The sequence below is a fragment of the Pelophylax lessonae genome (assembly GCF_965119305.1).
Source record: "Pelophylax lessonae genome assembly, chromosome: 4".
Taxonomy (NCBI): domain Eukaryota; kingdom Metazoa; phylum Chordata; class Amphibia; order Anura; family Ranidae; genus Pelophylax; species Pelophylax lessonae.
The window spans coordinates 528,638,841-528,658,547 of NC_138771.1; the positions used below are offsets into that span (position 1 = coordinate 528,638,841).

General features: G+C 41.6%; 1 protein-coding gene across 1 annotated transcript in view; it reads right to left on the reverse strand.

Annotated features, from left to right (window-relative positions):
- The window catches only part of MPPED1 (metallophosphoesterase domain containing 1), a 106,894-nt gene that overhangs the window by 42,157 nt on the left and 45,030 nt on the right, over positions 1-19,707 (reverse strand). The window contains exons 2-3 of the mRNA XM_082253283.1: positions 15,974-16,155; positions 10,887-11,112 (exon numbers count right to left, since the gene is read on the reverse strand). Of these exons, the coding sequence (XP_082109409.1) occupies positions 10,887-11,112; positions 15,974-16,155 (408 nt within the window). The remainder of the gene's footprint in view (positions 1-10,886; positions 11,113-15,973; positions 16,156-19,707) is intronic.

Below are 19,707 nucleotides of genomic sequence, written 5' to 3' on the forward strand. Positions count from 1 at the left end.
CCCGCCTCCTAGGCGGACGTCTATCATAGGCGCCGGGACTTCCGATGACCGCACGTGCATCCTTCGGTCTCCTCGGCCCCGCCCGCCCCCTTCTACCTCACGGCGCTGCTTCCTGGACTTTCAAAAAAGAGATTCACATAGTGTAATTGGCGCTGGCAAGGCTGCAATTACGGGCATAGCGCTGGCGAGGCTGCAACTATGGGCATAGCGCTGGCGAGGCTGCAACTATGGGCATAGCGCTGGCGAGGCTGCAACTATGGGCACATCGATGGCGAGGCTGCAACTATGGGCACAGTGCTAGTGAGGCTGCAACTATGGGCATAGCGCTGGTGAGGCTGCAACTATGGGCACAGCGCTGGTGAGGCTGAAACTATGGGCATAGCGCTGGCGAGGCTGCAACTATGGGCATAGCGCTGGCGAGGCTGCAACTATGGGCACAGCGATGGCGAGGCTGCAACTAAGGGCACAGCGCTGGTGAGGCTGAAAGTATGGGCACAGTGCTGGTGAGGCTAAAAGTATGGGCACTGCACTGGCGAGGCTGCAAGTATGGGCACTGCACTGGCGAGGCTGCAAGTATGGGCACTGCGCTGGCGAGGCTGCAATGATGGATACTGCGCTGGCGAGGCTGCAATGATGGACACTGCGCTGGCGAGGCTGCAATGATGGACACTGCGCTGGCAAGGCTGCATTCGTGGGCACTGCGCTGATGAGGAGGCTGCATTCGTGGGCACTGGTGAGACTGCATTTGATTTAAAAAAATGTTCTGATTTCAAAGCTGTTTATTTTAAATTTCAGCTTTTTTCCTGAAAGTTCTCTCCTAAAATTTAAGTGCGTGTTATACGCCGGCGCGTGTTATACGCCGATAAATACAGTATGTTTGAGCAATACATACCCTTCCCTACATGGCAGATGTGTTCTGCCATCAGAGAAAGCCTAAGTGTTTATTTCCCAAGGACACTTACTTTTGTGTGGTGTCAGCACTATTTTGAAGAAATAGACATATTTTCATAAATTGCATATGGAGGTTCAAGACTGAATAAGCCCCAAAACAAGGTTAAACTCAGGACATTCACACAAGTCTTCAACAGAACATCCTGTGTTTTTTATCACCATATTGAAGGTTTGTAAACTGGCTTTTTACTGAACTGGGGACAAAAGCCAAGGATAATTATATTCTATGGTCACTAACTAGATTGCATTTGAAGAGCCTTGAATGATAATACTTTGGAAACACAGCCAACTCAATTGCTTCTCCCAGGTGAGAAAACCTTGGGGGAATGTTTACCTACAAGAAAATCTCCAAATAGACTTCCATGAAAAGACAGCAATATTAGTTATCCAATTACTAGGCCATTGTCTCAACTCTGGGAAAGATAAACACAGAGCAAATGCTCCCTCAGAAAGAACAGTTTTTTTTTCTCTTGTCACAAATTCACACAACCCAGACATTATTTTAAAATACTTAGGAATATGATCATAAATATTGATATACAACCTCCATGGTCCATAATATACCAAAAGGGGAAATGGAAAAATTGTGTTTATATGTTCACGACAATATTCTACTGAGAATTATATCATATGCAGTGCATTGCGAAAGTATTCAGCCCCCTTGAACTTTTCGACCTTTTGCCACATTTCAGGCTTCAAACATAAAGATATAAAACTGTAATTTTTTGTGAAGAATCAACAACAAGTGGGACACAATCATGAAGTGGAACAAAATTTATTGGATATTTCAAACTTTTATAACAAATTAAAAACTTGAAAAATTGGGAGTTCAAAATTATTCAGCCCCCTTAAGTTAATACTTTTTAGCGCCACCTTTTGCTGAGATTACAGCTGTAAGTCGCTTGGGGTATGTCTCTATAAGTTTTTCACATCGAGAGACTGAAATTTTTGCCCATTCCTCCTTGCAAAATAGCTCGAGCTCAGTGAGGTTGGATGGAGAGCGTTTGTGAACAGCAGTTTTCAGTTCTTTCCACAGATTCTCGATTGAATTCAGGTCTGGACTTTGACTTGGCCATTCTAACACCTGGATATGTTTATTTGTGAACCATTCTATTGTAGATTTTTGGATCATTGTCTTGTTGAAAGACAAATCTCCGTCCCAGTCTCAGGTCTTTTGCAGACTCCATCAGGTTTTCTTCCAGAATGGTCCTGTATTTGGCTCCATCCATCTTCCTATCAATTTTAACCATCTTTCCTGTCCCTGCTGAAGAAAAGCAGGCCCAAGCCATGATGCTGCCACCACCATGTTTGACAGTGGGGATGGTGTGTTCAGAGTGATGAGCTGTGTTGCTTTTACGCCAAACATAACGTTTTGCATTGTTGCCAAAAAGTTTGATTTTGGTTTCATCTGACCAGAGCACCTTCTTCCACATGTTTGGTGTGTCTCCCAGGTGGCTTGTGGCAAACTTTAAACTACACTTTTTATGGATATCTTTAAGAAATGGCTTTCTTCTCGCCATTCTTTCATAAAGGCCAGATTTGTGCAGTAGACGACTGATTGTTGTCCTATGGACAGAGTCTCTCACCTCAGCTGTAGATCTCTGCAGTTCATCCAGAGTGATCATGGGCCTCTTGGCTGCATCTCTGATCAGTCTTCTCCTTGTATGAGCTGAAAGTTTAGAGGGACGACCAGGTCTTCGTAGATTTGCAGTGGTCTGATACTCCTTCCATTTCAATATTATCGCTTGCACAGTGCTCCTTGGGATGTTTAAAGCTTGGGAAATCTTTTTGTTTCCAAATCCGGCTTTAAACTTCTCCACAACAGTATCTCGGACCTGTCTGGTGTGTTCCTTGTTCTTCATGATGCTCTCTGCGCTTTAAACGGACCTCTGAGACTATCACAGTGCAGGTGCATTTATACAGAGACTTGATTACACACAGGTGGATTCTATTTATCATCATTAGTCATTTAGGTCAACATTGGATCATTCAGAGATCCTCACTAAACTTCTGGAGAGAGTTTGCTGCACTGAAAGTAAAGGGGCTGAATAATTTTGCACGCCCAATTTTTCAGTTTTTATTTGTTAAAAAAGTTTGAAATATCCGATAAATTTCCTTCCACTTCATGATTGTGTCCCACTTGTTGATTCTTCAAAAAAAATTACAGTTTTATATCTTTATGTTTGAAGCCTGAAATGTGGCAAAAGGTTGAAAAGTTCAAGGGGGCCGAATACTTTCGCAATGCACTGTATGTATATACCTAAAAGTGTATAATTATGAGTATACCTCATATATTATATCCCATCCCAAGTCATGATTGAATTGTTTGCTGGCTTAATAATAATCTAGTAGGTAATTTTCTGATTAGAAACATCCCATATGTACAAATGGTTTACATATACAAATGACTGTGTTTAGAGATATACTGTATACTATAACTATAAACAGTATCTCACAAAAGTGAGTACACCCCTCAAATTTTTGTAAATATTTTATTATACCTTTTCATGTGACAACACTGAAGAAATTACACTTTGCTACAATGTAAAGTAATGAGTGCACAGCTTGTATAACAGTGTAAATTTGCTGTCCCCCTCAAAATAACTCAACACACAGCCATTAATGTCTAAACCACTGGCAACAAAAGCAAGTACACCCCTAAGTTAAAATATCCAAATTGGACCCAAAGTGTCAATATTTTGTGTGGTCACCATTATTTTCCAGCACTGTCCTAACCCTCTTGGGCATGGAGTTCACCAGAAGGTCACAGGTTGCCACTGGGGTCCTCTTCCACTCCTCCATGAGAACATCACGGACCTGGTGGATGTTAGAGACCTTGTGCTCCTCCACCTTCTGTTTGAGGATGCCCCACCAATGCTCAATACGGTTTAGGTCTGGAGACATGGTTGGCCAGTCCATCACCTTTACCCACAGCTTCTTTAGCAAGGCAGTGGTCATCTTGGAGGTGTGTTTGGGGTCATTATCATGTTGGAATACTGCCCTGCAACCAGTGTCTGAAGGGAGGGGATCGTGCTCTACTTCAGTTTGTCACAGTACGTGTTGGCATTCATGGTTCCCTCAATGAACTGTAGCTCCCCAGTGCCGGCAGCACTCATGCAGCCCCACACCATGACACTCTCACCACCATGCTTGACTGTAGGCGAGACAAACTTGTCTTTGTACTCCCCCTCATCTGGTTGCCGCCACACATGCTTGACACCATCTGAACCAAATACGTTTTTCTTGGTCTCACCAGACCACAGGACATGGCTGCAGTAATCCATGTTCTTAGTCTGCTTATCTTCAGCAAACTGTTTGCGGGCTTTCTTGTGCATTATCTTTAGAAGAGGCTTTCTTCTGGGACAACAGCCATGTAGACCAATTTGATGCAGTGCGCGGCATATGGTCTGATCACTGACAGGCTGACCCTCTATCCCTTCAACCTCTGCAGCAATGCTGGCAGCACTCATACATCTATTTCCCAAAGTCAACTTCTCTGGTCGACCATTGGGAGGCCTTTTCTGAGTGGAACCTGTCCTGTTAAACCGCTGTATGGTCTTGGCAACCGTACTGCAGCTCCATTTCAGGGTCTTGGCAATCTTCTTATAGCCTAGGCCATCTTTATGTATAGCAACAATTATTTTTTCAGATCCTCAGGTAGTTCTTTGCCATGAGGTGCCATGTTGAACTTCCAGTGACCAGTATGAGAGAGTGAGAGTGATAACATCAAATTTAACACACCTGCTCCCCATTCACACCTGAGACCCTGTAACACTAACAAGTCACATGACACCGGGGAGGGAAAATGGCTAATTGGGCCCAATTTGGACATTGTCACTTAGGGGTGTACTCACTTTTGTTGCCAGCGGTTTAGACATTAATGGCTGTGTGTTGAGTTATTTTGAGTGGACAGCAAATTTACACTGTTATACAAGCTGTGCACTCACTACTTTACATTGTAGCAAAGTGTCATTTCTTCAGTGTTGTCACATGAAACAATATAATAAAATATTTACAAAAATGTCAGGGGTGTACTTTTTTTTGTGAGATACTGTATATATCCATATAGTTTTCTGCTTCCACCTAGATGTGTAATTAATCAGAATATATATGGGTAAAACATTCATTTCGAATTGAAATAAGTGCTGCATTAGTAATGTATACTCATTAGACGGCGTTACCAGATCTGAACCTTACAGTTATAAAATAGAAATATCATATGGCTATGCCTGTACCATGAGAAATCCTACAACAAATGAGTTATGATAATAATTCAGAACAAATATTTCTCCTATAGGATACACTTGTTGGTTTAAAGAGGCCGTGCCTAATCACACAAGAAAGTTCATTTTTATCTGCCTCAACCAATGGAAAGAAGTTCCACATTCTGGGCTAGGCTTATTATATATTTTATGGCCTTTTTGTCCCAAAATGGTTAATAGGAGATCACAGTCAATCAACAAAAGACAAACACACACACAGACCCACACACTTCTTTACTACATACACTTCATCCATCATACTTCATACATACTTCCCACTCTCATCATCACGCCTCATACTCTGAAACTTTAAGGATGCAGGATTCAAGCTCCTCCCTAACCAGTTATCATTTTGGGAAAGGCAGCCATCTTAAGAGACTCTGGTAACGACCATTGTGAGCCAGCAGCCATTTTGGAAGGGTAAATATGTTTTATTGATTTTGTTGATTATTTGAATTCTGAATATTGAGTGCTCAGGATATTTAGATTATGATTCTCCAGATGTAACAACCATCATAGATTTTTCTTTAACTTTATATATGTTTTTTTAAATTTTACCATCTTTGTTCGGCGCTATATTAGCGAGCCAGTTTTACATTTTACATAGTTTGACTCTCACTCCAACTGCAGAGGAATAACTTTTGACTACTCAAATCGCAGATGTTTTTGACTGATAATTAATTCTATATTATATGGTTTTTACATAGGCTGGGAGAAATTAATCCTTTCATTTATATTGTTGAGCAGAACCCATTAGCGAGTGTTGCAAAAAATGTTGTATTTTATGGAAGATTTTGTTTTTATGTAACCCATACCTAACTATTTATTGTGAATACATGTGTTGTGACTAAATATATATTCCCTATGTAGTCTGCATTCACATTGCTTGGTGTATGCTGTTAAAAATAAATTAATTGACGAAAAGAACTTGTTATAATTATCTTTCGGGAAATTATTGACAAACGTATGACGCACAACAGTGATATACAGATTGAACAATTCAAACTGCAGCAAAATATGGTCCTTTTTTACATCTACATGGAAACAGCAAACGCATCCAGATTGTGGTGATATTTCCACCAGACACATATAAAAAATATAATAAATAACCTTTAGGCATTAAGGGATTGAAAAAAAAAAAGCTTGCAAAATAACCTGCAAAGGAAACACATTTCTTTTGTTGCTGCTTTATTATTTGTATAGATATTACAAAAGACCTTCCCACTTATACAGAAAGCTATGTGCTAACAAAAGTGGTTTGTGATGTCATTGAGCAAAATTGGTCACGTCTATATTTTCTCAATGATGTCACCCCGAAGAACCTATTCATCTTTTTATGCCCAGCTGTCATCCACAGAAGCGGTTATCTGTGCGTGAGCATTCATCTTAATTGGACATGATAGCAAGTTTTTTGTTTTGGTGGGCATTTGTTTATTGTGATAGACATGGATCTGCATCGCTGGATGTTGTGTTTGATTGTGAATTTGCATCATGGGGCTTTTTTTATTTTATTTTTATTTTTTTAATTAAAGGAATTGTCAAAAACTGTGTGAGCTTTTATTTATTTTTCACTTTTACTCCTTAACACCTTATCCATTTACCTCCCCCCCTTGCAGCAAAAAATCTGTGAGCTTTTATTTATTTTTCACTTTTACTCCTTAACACCTTATCCATTTACCTCCCCCCCTTGCAGCAAAAAATCTGTGAGCTTTTATTTTTCACTTTTACTCCTTAACACCTTATCCATTTACCTCCCCCCCCCCTTGCAGACCCCCAAAACCACCTGATCAGGGTTGTGAGGAAGAGGCTCTTGTTCTCTTTAATGAGAGCACACCTTCTTTCTGGTCACCCTGGCAAAATACTCCCTCTATGCTCAGGGCATGTGTCAGGGCATGTGGCCTGGTATGGTAAAGTAGAAGGTGAGGGATGCATGTTTGCCCCCCCCCCCAATCAATATGCCCTGCCAAGCTGTATGCCCAGGTTTTGTGTAGGATCCCCCCTTAAAATCCATACCCAAAGAACCTGGTATGAAGGGTGGGCTTACCAATTTTTTTTCTAACAATCGCTACCAACTGCTTCCTTAAAAACCTTGACAGCAGAAGAAGGCAGATGTCTTATAAAGTAGAGGTAGAAAAACTCTCTACTACAAATGATGTTCAGCTGCTGCTGAACAGGCTGAAAGTCCAGCATTTGGACAAATGCCCAAACATGCAAAGTTTGCCCGCACCTGTGTTCGGACTGAACTGGGAGCCATACCTAAAGCTTATCTACTGTATTTCAGTTATTTCAAGTGGGATTTAAGCTACCATATATATTATTAGAACTCAAGGTATTTGTTTGCTGTGAATACTTATTAGTTTCCCTTTAAATTGAGACAGGGACCAAATAATAATGTGAATTTACATATTTATTTGTGTTTCTCCTAAGCTGCCACCTGGTCTATTGTAACTCCTGCAGAAACAGACACCCTGTTACAGTAAGTAATCTGGAAAACAATTTACTTCCACATAAGTGAATCCTTTCTTTATTAAACTGGCTCTACAGGTGGCTTCTGTCTTTCCCGTGTTTGGAGGCAACACCAGCCTGCCTGAACACTGCCACCCTCCGCTATTTTGTTCCCATCATTTTCCAGTCTAATACAGAATTCTAATTTACACAGCATACCGAACATGACCACCCTAGCAAGCAACATAAATCACAATCATCTTCAGAGAAGGATGAGATTAAAAAAAAAGACTGCTTTATGTCAAACATTGGTTTTCCATCACAGCTTAGCAGCCGATGACAATGTGCAAGGCTTAGGCAGTTTTTTGTCAGTGAGGGGTTCAGAGCTTGGTTTTTAATAAAATCACAGACATCGCTGACGCTGTTTTGGTTGAAGCAGGAGAGGCCTGATTCTTGAGGTGTGTGTATCTTGTCTAAATGTTACAATGTTTGGTTGAATTTAGATAGTGCAAGTCCCCTTCAAGACATTGATCTAAAATACATTACAGAACTAGACCCCATGTAAAACCCCTGCAATAAACCCGTTGAAATAAGCACATTAAAAATGTACTTCCCTCATACCTGCCTTCTTCCCAAGGCACTTAGGCGAGAGTGATATCACCATCTTTATGGAAAGAGCTAAGCAATGTTTGGTGTAAGAATTTTCACTGTTCAGTCAGCCAAGGACCAAGCAATGCTTATAACCTGCATCGCTCCAGCATCCATGTGCTAGGCTTGGCTACAGGGAATAATGGATATGGTGAAAGTAGGGGACAGACATTGTCATTAGTCTCTAAGGCATGACCCCACAACACAGCTGCAATACCTTTACAGTATGAGGGATTGGGAACTTTAAAGGATGTAATGCTGGCTTGTCTGCATCTAAATTCTGTACTTCTGTTCCTACCTACATAAAAATAGCTGCCACCATCCCAGATGGAAAGACAACATACCTTATAGCCAATTTTTTGGGCTACGTAGGAATTTTTCCAGCAGCTCAGACAATTTAGTACAAGCTGAGGTGTTGACCAAAAAGGTAGGGTGCCCCCAGATAGGCCCAAAGTGGTGTTCAGGTGGGCAAAGTTTGAATGCCCCCAGGCGTATAAGGGATGGACCACATATGCATAAAAACATCCCCATGTTTCTCAATATGACAGAATCCTTCAAATGCAAATTCAGTAAGAGCAAGGCCTGTCACTTTTTGTCACATGGTAAGAAAACTTTTACTAGAAAAGATGGACAGGATTTAGAGAATAAACAATTTATCTGTTGCGTACCCAGTTTGTGGTATATGGATTGAGGTGACCCTGTAGGATTTACTATGTAGATAGGACAGTACATACTATGCGAACCAGGTTTGGGGATCACCGGTGATTCATAGAGCACAGACAGGATAACAGCAGTGTTGCCTGTTATTTTTCCCAGGTACATGGTGTCCGCATGGAGGGTTTAGAGCTCTTTGGTATTGAAGCTATACCCGTGTCTCTTCCTAAAGAGGGGAGAGGTTTTCTAGACCAGTGGTTCTCAATTCCGGTCCTCGGGACCCACTAACAGGCCAGATTTTAAGTATTACCTTGGGGGATGCAGACTAGAATACTGCAATCACTGAGCAGCAAATGAGATCACCTGTGATGTAATTTAGTTATCTTGCAAACCTGGCCTGTTGGTGGGTCCCGAGGACCGGAATTGAGAACCACTGTTCTAGACTGTGTATGCGGGAGTCATTTTGGACTTTTACACTATGTTTCTCGATAGATTAAACAAAGAAACAAAACAAAGAACCTAGTGATTAGTACTTTGATATAGTACAAATACTTTGACAAGTATTTGAATCTGTTTTAGTTAGGTTATGTGGCTTTTTAGTGTGGTATGATCAATCAGTCAGGGTCAATTGCCATGATCTAAGTTTATAATAAATATTTAAACAATGGGATATAAATTAAACTGTTACAGTATCAGTCAATTTTTGGAATTTATTATATGATAATGATGTTATAGTAATATGTTTATTCCCCTCCGGTCCCTCGGTGTAGTGGATGTCAGCCAGGATATCTTAGGCTTGTAGTATTGCACTGCATGTGAGGGCAGGAAATAATCTTTATCCAATGGAAACTGTGTTTTTTAGTAAATGTATATCTACTAATATTATTATTATTTTTTTATGTTTTTAATGAATTGGCGTTATAGTGATATACCAATGGAGGCTGTTGCCCCATCATCTGTATTTGATATAGACCAGTCTCTCCTGGTATGGTCCCTTTAAGATCTGGGGTAGGGGAGGTGTTTGAAGTTCTTATATAACGCAGTGTGGGTTTAGGGTGGGCATAACATGATAAAGGAGGCCACACGTCCAAAACACGTCATCATAGCAACTCTTACGTATTGATTCTCTCCCCTGATCTCCTCTGTGTTGCATGACGTTTCTTTGGTTTTTTGGTGTTTTTTTGTTCTTTGGAAAGCAAACTTACCATTTAAAAAGTCAGTCCACCAAAAAGTGATATTTTAATGATAGGTGATGCTTAGTGGGCTGAGTCTTTCCCTGGATTCATCTTGGATATGCCAACAGTAGGATCTCCCTACCATTACTCCATTAGGTCCTGTCCACCTGGAAGTTTTAGGTGTTCTTGCCCACCTTTTGTGTGTTTGGCTCCTCTATTACACTCCATAATTCTAAAATAAATGTAAAAAAACAGCAGGGATGGTGGGGGCCCCTGCAAATGACAACAGAAGATGTGCCAACCCAGGGACTCAGTGTAGAGATCTTGCCAATGGTGTTCCCATGAGATAGAAGAACCTGACAAGGTGATAAACTCTCCAGTTAAGGATGGACTAACTCTTTGAGGTTTTCAATATCTTTATATTTCAATCGCCACCTGTATGTACAATTAATGATCAACAAGCTCCACAATACTACAGAAGGGAAAATAGTTTGGCCATATGCTTTAATGACCTCAGGAGGTACCACTGGTGGAAGACTGGCCTATGGTGTATTAAAAACGTCAGATTGTCAATTGAAAAAGAAGGTTTTTTTTTAGAAAGAAAACTATGTCAGAAGTACAAGAAGAATGAAAAAGAATTAAATGACTAAATAAAAAGGATAATATTTAAAAATATTTTACAAAATTTGCTGCAATAGTCACTAAACTTACACACACAGGTGGAGTAACAAGACTGGAAAATTGGTCTTACCACGGGGAGCCATATATACGGAATCCTCGCACTGTCACTTCGGAATCTTGGAGATAGATGCAGTTTGTGAGCAGCGATTGGACGTTCTCATAATTCTCTGGCTTTAACTTGGACACGGAAGGAAAATAGTAGAAGTCTTGTTTGATTAAGTCCGCCATAAACTCATGGTCAAATGTCAGCTCATGATTTCCTGCTATGACAATCTTATATTCATATGGAAGACTTCCTAAAAGAGAAAACATTAGTCTACTTTAGACGACCTTTCTAGAATAAATTTTCCAGTCCAAAACAAAACATCTGAACACATAAAACACTCCTCACAGAAACTGAGCAACTAATTTACTGTTTGTCATGGACTTGCAATAGCGTTGGCAAGCTTACCTGGCCCTTCATGTCTGTATTAGAGGTCAGACTGCATTTCTGGTTCCTTTTTATCACCTCTACTTCCTGTTCCTGCCCCGCCCAGGTCATCACAGGAAGTCTATATTAACCAGTGCACTGCAGGTCTGCTTTGCTGTTCAACAGTGTTAGTTTCCTGTTTCCTGTTTGCCGTGTGCTTGAACTACTCTTCTGTGTACCGACTTTGGCCAGTCTCTGACTATTCCTGTTTGCCTGTTACACTGACCTTTGGCCTGTCCCTTGACTACCCTTGTCTGCCTGTTACCCCGACCTCAGCTTACCCATCACCATTCTGTGTGTCCTGAGTGGCTGCTTCCCTTCTCTCCCTATGGAGCGTGACCTGGGGGACCCCAGGGGCCGCAACCTGGGCCCAGCTGCAGCCAAGTCCATCCTCACCACTAGAGGCTCTGGTGAACACCTGCTGGGTCTTAGACTCTGCGCCCTGGGGAATCTTGGGCTCACGTTCCAGTCCATCCGCAGCAGTCTGCTATTGGGTTCACTACCTTGCGCTGCGCCCCTGCCTCCAACAGGGTGCAGTTGTCACCTGGCCACAGGTGACCTGACACTGTTTATATTCTTTCTGCATGTGAATGGACAAGCAGCTCAAGCACAGCAGCTTCATTCTAAGAGGTTCACAAGTAAAAGGCCTAGCTGTTTTACTGACTGCTGTGCCCAGTGAATTTTACTGTTATTTAAAGACTATACCTGACAGACATGAATTGAATGTAAACCTGTAGGGACTGTGCTGTAAGCCTAGCCTAAATTTAGTGTTGCAGCTAGTCGCCCTGAACTTGAATTATTATTGTTTCTAGTTTCCTGAGCCTAATGTATCGTTTGCTTATGCCTCTTGTGGGGGAGTGTTCATCCATCCCTAGGACAGTTGGAATGTTCTCCTGTGGACACTGTCAAATTTGCCCTCATGTTGAAAGAACGGATAGGTTCTTCTCTGATTCTGGTGGTAATAATTCCTATTCAAGTAAAACTTGACTATTAACTGTGCCACGACTCGAGTTATCTATAGTATTAATTGTCCCTGTGACAAAATCTACATAGGCAAAACTAAGAGACAATTGCTTGTGCGTATTGGAGAACATTTAAGAGATATCAAGAAAAAAAAACCTGAGAGCCCTTTGGCTCAACACATTCTACAATTTCATGAATCCAAGACCAATGGGTTATAGGTGAAAGGCATTTTGCGCTTAAGATAAGCCCAAGGAGAGGGGAATTCTATTAAAGAAGGAAAAAGTTTGGATTTACAAACTAAATATGTTATTTCCTTATGGCTTAAATAGAGAGATGAATTTACAGGTGTTGCTAGATTAAAGCATGAGTATGTGTAGTTGGGGGTTTGTTTTTATATATATATATATATATATATTTATTTTTTTTTTGCTTCTTCTCTATCCTTAGGTTAAATAGAATCACTTTTAATGAAGGTATGTCGCTTTCTAGGACACATTTTGCCATAATTACCAAGACTGGTTGTCCCCTTTAAATTTGTAGAGTTATCAAGTTGATGGATGTATTTAAGGCAACCGGTAGCTAGGTTGACGAAGCTGATTGGTCAGCGAAACGCGTTGACGTCCCGCCACCTGCATGCTGCGGTTCACCTGGAGCTGGAGTCGGAGAGCTGAGCGCTATTGAAGCAGATGCTTAGGTGATGATCAGGTGGTGTCTGAGAGCAGCCAAGTAATCGGACTCTATGAACTAATTTGATCTGCATGAATTTACAGATTGTTCACTACAGAGCCTTGCTGGACTGCATTCCCGATAGCAGTAGACCCTGCAATCTTCCCTATACAAGAAGGATTGGCATCCTATGGTCAGCGATGCTGTGAGTATTGGATGAACTTTGGCTATGATTACCGTGCCAGGTGTATGAAGGATTAACGTCCTATAGTCAGCGAAGCTGTGAGTATGAGATGAACTCTGGCTATGATTACCGTGGCAGGTTACGCTCCCTTATGACTCTATGCTCTATTCCTATGAGTAGGCTGCTGACATCTTGGAGCCCTTTCATGGTGGTTTTGCTACCATGAAAGGGGACAGACTGACGGACTTGATGATCCACTTATGTGCACCTGTCATCTAATTAGCACTGGGATGTATATGTTACAGCCGTAGAGTAACTGCTATTGTACCGTAACACTTTTCTTAAGGCATATACCAGGGGAGTACATTTGTTTACGTAATACCATCCTTTGGTCACCTGGTTACAATGTTCAGAAGTCTTGTTACCAACTTTATAACTTTATAACTATCACAAGGACTGGCTACATTGGATCCATCTTCAGACTGACTGCATTACATCTTGCTTTAAGTCCACTTTAGGCTGAGTTTTTCTGGCAGGGCCGCTGATAGGGGGGGACCACCAGCCCTCTTGTAGGGGGCCACGAGCACACAGGGGGGCCCACACAGAGAGGGGGATTAGTGATGGACAACAAATACAGAAATCTTCCTCCAGCACCTGAATCTGATCTGTCCCTCTCCCTTCTATCAGCTTTTATCTGCTGAGAAAGAGACAGTCGTCCCTCACTAATCCCCCTCCCTTGTGTGGGCCCCCCTCCCAGCACTTATCTCTGCTCAGGAGTTTATTTGCAAATTGAAACTTTGTTTCTCTCTCTCTGTCTCTCTGATCCTGGAGCTCCAACTGCCCAGCCTGTATATTTTTCTCATCTCATCTTCTTTTTTATTTAACATAGTTTTTTTTTTTTTAGATTTAGCAGGAATTATGCGAGTTATGTTATATTTGTGTCTGCTAATAGTGATTTTGTTGTAATTTTAGCTAAATATATCTTTAATATTTTCTTGGGGGGGCCCTGCCAGGTAGTCTGTACGGGGCCCCGCGATTCCTAACAGCAGCCCTGTTTTTTGGCATTTATGGTTCAGATTGGATTAACTCTCAGACATCTTGCATCTGCTATATGCCAATTATGATAAGTGATGCCTTATTGACACACCATATGAGCTATATGTCAGAGATTGCTATGTTTATTTTCCATGCCGTATGGTTTCGGCTCCATTGTATTATGGTCTTTTTGGCATCACTGGTCAGTGGTCACCTTTGGCTCAGCTCTAAGCGCAGGAGGACGGTGCTTCTTTTTAGTTAGCGCCAGTCTCCTGTGCTTCTTTTTAGTTAGCGCCAGTCTCCTTGGGTGCTTTGCCCATTGACTGAGCTCTGTGATGCTCCTCTCATTATATATGTATTGATACTTGGATTCATGCACTAATATATTTTCCATTTACCACTACCATAGGTGTTTGACTGCAGTATGCATATGGTGTGTTAGTGTTTTTAGCGACTACATAGTCTATTTTGCTGGCAAGGTGGAAGGTCTTATATATTTTTTATTACCATCTGTTCCCTTTTTGATTTAATACATTTGATTAATTCTTTATATTAGGAACTTTGTTGGTCAATTTTTGGAAAATGTGCTAATCTATACCTCGGTTACTCTGGATATTATGGCGCTTTAGGGCATTTTCTTTCTCAATGTCCTTTTTCTTTTGAGGGTTCCTCAGCAGATAGTGTAATAAAAAGCAATACTGCTGATGTATGAATATTTAATTTATGTCTTTCTGGTCAACCACTAAGATGTTTAAATATTTGGGTAACCTTCCAAATGGTCTTCGCCCTATGGACTGGTGCCAGTAAAGGAGGCTATGTTGGAGGAATTTGCCTCCCAGGTTTACTGTCTGGAGAGGGTCTTGCATAGCTAGAGCACAAAGGTAGGAAACTTTGCTGCTGAATAGTGTTCTGGAGAGCTTGGTACAAGCTGCTGCCGGTCTATATAATAATAAAAGCTGGACTAATTTGATGCAAAAGTTAGAACCGAGAATTCATGCCTACAGAAAACTGTTTAATGGGCTCCTTGATGTTTATGATTTTTAATGACAAATTATTTACTTATTTCTTCATTTTTTATATCAATATTTTTCCCAGATGTTCAAAATGTATTTAAAAGAACAAAAAGAGGGATATGTATAAATATTTCTTTATTAAATATTGAATTTAATGTGGGCATACAGCTTCATCAGATGATGGTCCTATTTTTATATCCTTGTGACTCCATCCCTGCACTATATGCACTGAATTTCTGGGTCTGCACACTCTCTATGCCCATTTTGAGTGGTTCCCACCACCCCTGTGCTGAGTTCCTGGGTCTGCACACCTGCTGTATGCATTATGAGGGACTCTTACCATCCGTACACTAAGTTCCTGGGTCTACACACCTGCTGTGCCAATTATGAGGGGTTCCCGCCATTTCTGCTGGATGTTTTATTTATTTTATTCATGGACAATGTAACCAGAAAACACAAGTGGACAGGATCACCCAAAACAGGAAAGGAGGTGGGAGCTATCGCATGAATATCTCACTGTTGGAGCATCAAATGCTCATTAAGAAATCAGAGACTCAGAGTCATAACCCACTAAACTCTCCTTAGCTGGAGGATCATTTTGAGTGACCTGACCATTTATTATCAAGGACAATTTTGGCTCTTACCCCAATCAACCTAGGTGCTTTCTAGCTATGTCTATTTTTTTGTGAAAATCCCACTGTCTCATTTCCCAGAGGATTTATAAAGGCTCTCTTGTACACTGATGACTTGGCATTAGTGCACTTGACCACTAAACTTAGTAAAAAGTGTTGCCTTACTGCTGCAATGAATACCCAGGTTCCACTCACCCAGCCAGTCATTAAATTTTTTCACTTCACTAGGCAGTCCGAGCTCTGTAAAATCTCCGGCGTGTATTAGTACATCCCCATATGGCATCTGGATGAGATCGGTTCTTGAGTGGGTGTCAGAAATACAGACAAATCGGGTGTAGCCAGGTGGTTTGGGGGCATCATGGGGTACAGGATCCACCCTGGGGAAGAGAAAGCATTTAGTAAATTGCAATCTTCACATCTCTCAATGCCTGGATAGCAGGCTCACTAAGTCAAGAATACAGATCACAAGTGAGGTTGTATCCTATCTTGGCATTTGTATACAATGCTGCCAAAAAGCAATTTTTTCCAGGTTAGAGGGCAGTCAGTTATATAAGGGCATTGTGTCTGTTCAGACATTTTGAAGCTGTTGATGGAAGTGACATGTCCTCTTATGATATGCCTCCTACCAAGCAGTGTTGGAAGCATGAGGGTGTCACACTAGTATGTATAGATCATCAAAAAGTTTATTTCATAATAAAAAATCCAACACGTTTCAGGGGTTCAACACCCCAATTTCCACTCATCAGGGTTTATAAGACAATGGTGGCTAGGAGAGAATTGAAAGAATTCGGTCCTGGACTGCAGTTACAGACAGTGTTATTGTGGACTGGATTGTATGGGCACCTAAGGACAGACAGCCTACAGTAAAATATCCTGTCCACATCAACTCCATCTCTATAAGTGCAGTCCAGAATCTAATCCCTTCAACTCCCTCTTAGCTACCATGTTCTTATAAGCCATGATGAAGGGGAAGTGTTGAAACCCAAAAATATTTTGTTTGAAATGCACACAATACATAGAGGGATAATTCATGAAGGAAAATTGCAGATGACATAGAGTCAATGTACTCAGGTAACCGAAGCGGTAGAAATATCCTATATAGACTACGTATCTATGTTAAAATAGACAAGAAGTGCTTCCAAATATACTGCATTGAATTGGAGGCATAAATGTTTGGCTAATTAAGGGTTGTACCTGATAATGATAGCAAAACCTCAAGAAGCCCAAGATGAGACATAAACATGTAGGCAGGTGCAGTGTGTATTTCCTACTGTAGGTGGCGCTTGACTGAAGAAGCAATTCAGAAGGGGAAGGAAGTTGTGAGGAACTCGATTCCTCTATGATTTCCTGAGGTCACAGAAAGAAAGCTGTCCAAATGGATGCAGGCACCCCACGTGACTATGACGGCCATTTTGGGTCAGGCAGAGTGTTTTTACGACTCCTGCTCCTGGGTTTGGTGCACATTTTGTGAGTGGTTAGTGGGAGGACAGGTTCCCCATCTGGCAGGGACAGTGCATGGCAGCAGGGAAAGTGCCTGAAAAGTATGGTCTGAAAAGCCATCTCCTCTGGGCTGTCAACAATATATAGATCCAGGGTAGACAAACAGTAAATGCTCATTGAAGCAGATGATGGAGAAAGAAATAGATAGATGATCTGCCTTGCAGTTTGCTAAGATTTGCTTTAGCATACCATTCTGTATAGTGGAATGAGGACAGAAGAAACATCATTTCTAAGCACACTAAGGTAGAGTCCTAGCTACCCTTGTTAATGGAGAACAGCCTTCGAAGACCTTGAAGGAATACACCTTTCTATAATAAATCTTGGAAGAGCTCAGCACTCCCATGCCAAATACCTCCCTGCAGGGACTTGGCATCCTTAAAGCCTTCTAATTTTTAATGCAAACCCAAACTTAGCTACTAAGTCACTGCTGGGGGGAGTAGAGTGAGCTAAGGTATTGAAAACAATGTTTGAAGGTTGCAGGCACGATTGATTTTAGGAAAGGCAAATAAACTGTGCATTTTGCAAAGTGCAGTTTCACTTTGCAAGAGCAGTTGCTCCAAAGCTTAGTAAATGAGTGAAAGCTCTGCTGACTTCCATCATCCAATCATGTGCAAACAAAAATGCTGTTTTTTAAATTTTTCCCGCACGTGATTGGGTATTCTTTACAAAGTAAAGCTTTACCTCCTTTACTAAGCTCTGGAGCAACTGCAGTCTGTATGCCTTTAGTAAATCAACCCCTCTGTAACAACTCGTCTTCAAAATTCACAGCAACAGCATTTTTGTTGTTCAAGCTGCAGATTTAAATATATATATATATATATATATATATATATATATATATATATATATATATATATATATAAACGCTCTCACGGCCGCTGTCTATTGACATTTTTTTTTTTTTTTTTTTAGCGAGTCGGCCGCCGTGGCCACCGATTGGCTGAGTTGCTGCTGCACTGCATTCCGGGAGTTGTAATCCCGACGGTGCTCAAGTTCCTGGTGGCGGGGGGTGGGGAGAACTGAGCAGCAGGACTGAGGAAACTACAACTCCCAGAGACGGAGTCTTGAGGCAGGCAGGAGAGTGACGCTGGGAGCGGGCCATGGCCTGTGGGTACTGCTGGCCAGTGCCTGTGGGTCCTGCTGGGAGCTGGCCATGGCCTGTGGGTCCTGCTGGCAGTTGGCCATGGCCTGTGGGTCCTGCTGGCTATTGTCTGTGGGTCCTGCTGGGAGCTGGCCATGGCCTGAGGGTCCAGCATTACAAACCAGCAGTAACCACCAAAATTACCCGCCAGCATTACCCACCAACACTACCCGCCAGCAGTACCCACCAGCAGTACCCACCAACACTACCCACCAGCAGTAACCACTAGCAGTAACCGCCAGCAGTACCCGCCAGCACTACCTGCCAGCAGTAACCACCAGCAGTACCCACCAGCAGTAACCACCAGCATTACCCGCCAGCAGTAATCGCCAGCATTACCCACCAGCAGTAACCGCCAGCAGTAACTGCACCAGCATTACCTGCCAGCAGTAACCGCACCAGCAGTACCCACCAGCAGTAACCACCAGCAGTCTGCAAAATAAGTAGAAAAGGTATGTGCATTAGCGTGTGTAAATTGTTGCAATATGTTTTTTTATAACCAGTGGTGTTTTGTCATAATATGTCATGTCCTTGTTTATACATGTATGAATAAGGACATGACATTTTCTGGCTGCCTAAGTCATATATGCTAGGGGTACAACTAGCTCCCAGCACATAACTGTAAATATCCAGCATGTGCAGTGTTTCTGACTCCTACTACCATGACCACTTCAAATCACTGAATTGGTCATGGTGCTTAGAGTGTTATATCTCTCAGAAGAAATAAACCTCTGTATACTGATTGCTTTAAATTTGATCATCCTCTTGTTGTGTTAAATTAGTGCGGGGGGGGGGGGGGTGGTGCGGGAAGGGCGCGGCAGCGTTTTGTTACTTTTATACCTTAACTATAGTATATATTTTATATGCGGCCCGAGAAAATTTCTCTACACTCAATGTGGCCCAGAGAAGCCAAAAGGTTTGACACCCATGATATAAACCATTAGTTTCTAAATTTGTAAACAGTGAAATAGCTTAAAATAAAATTTACGAAAACTTGATCCCAATGTGGCCTAAAGGCATGTTGAATGAGGTCCAATATGATACCTAGGCCCTTAGTTCCTAGAAATGACACAATAATATTGACAGCGATGATAAAAAGCCACAAATGCATGCAAGCGGTCCCAGTCTGCTATTAATATTTGTTTCAAGCTGCAATCCTGCAGACTCCCTCGATGTGACAGATTAAAATAACTCCAGTACAGAACATCTTCTACCTTGTGAAGTGAGAACGCCTGTTTTGCATATTTTATTGGCAGCTATTGGCATTTCCTTTTCAAGAGATTTAATT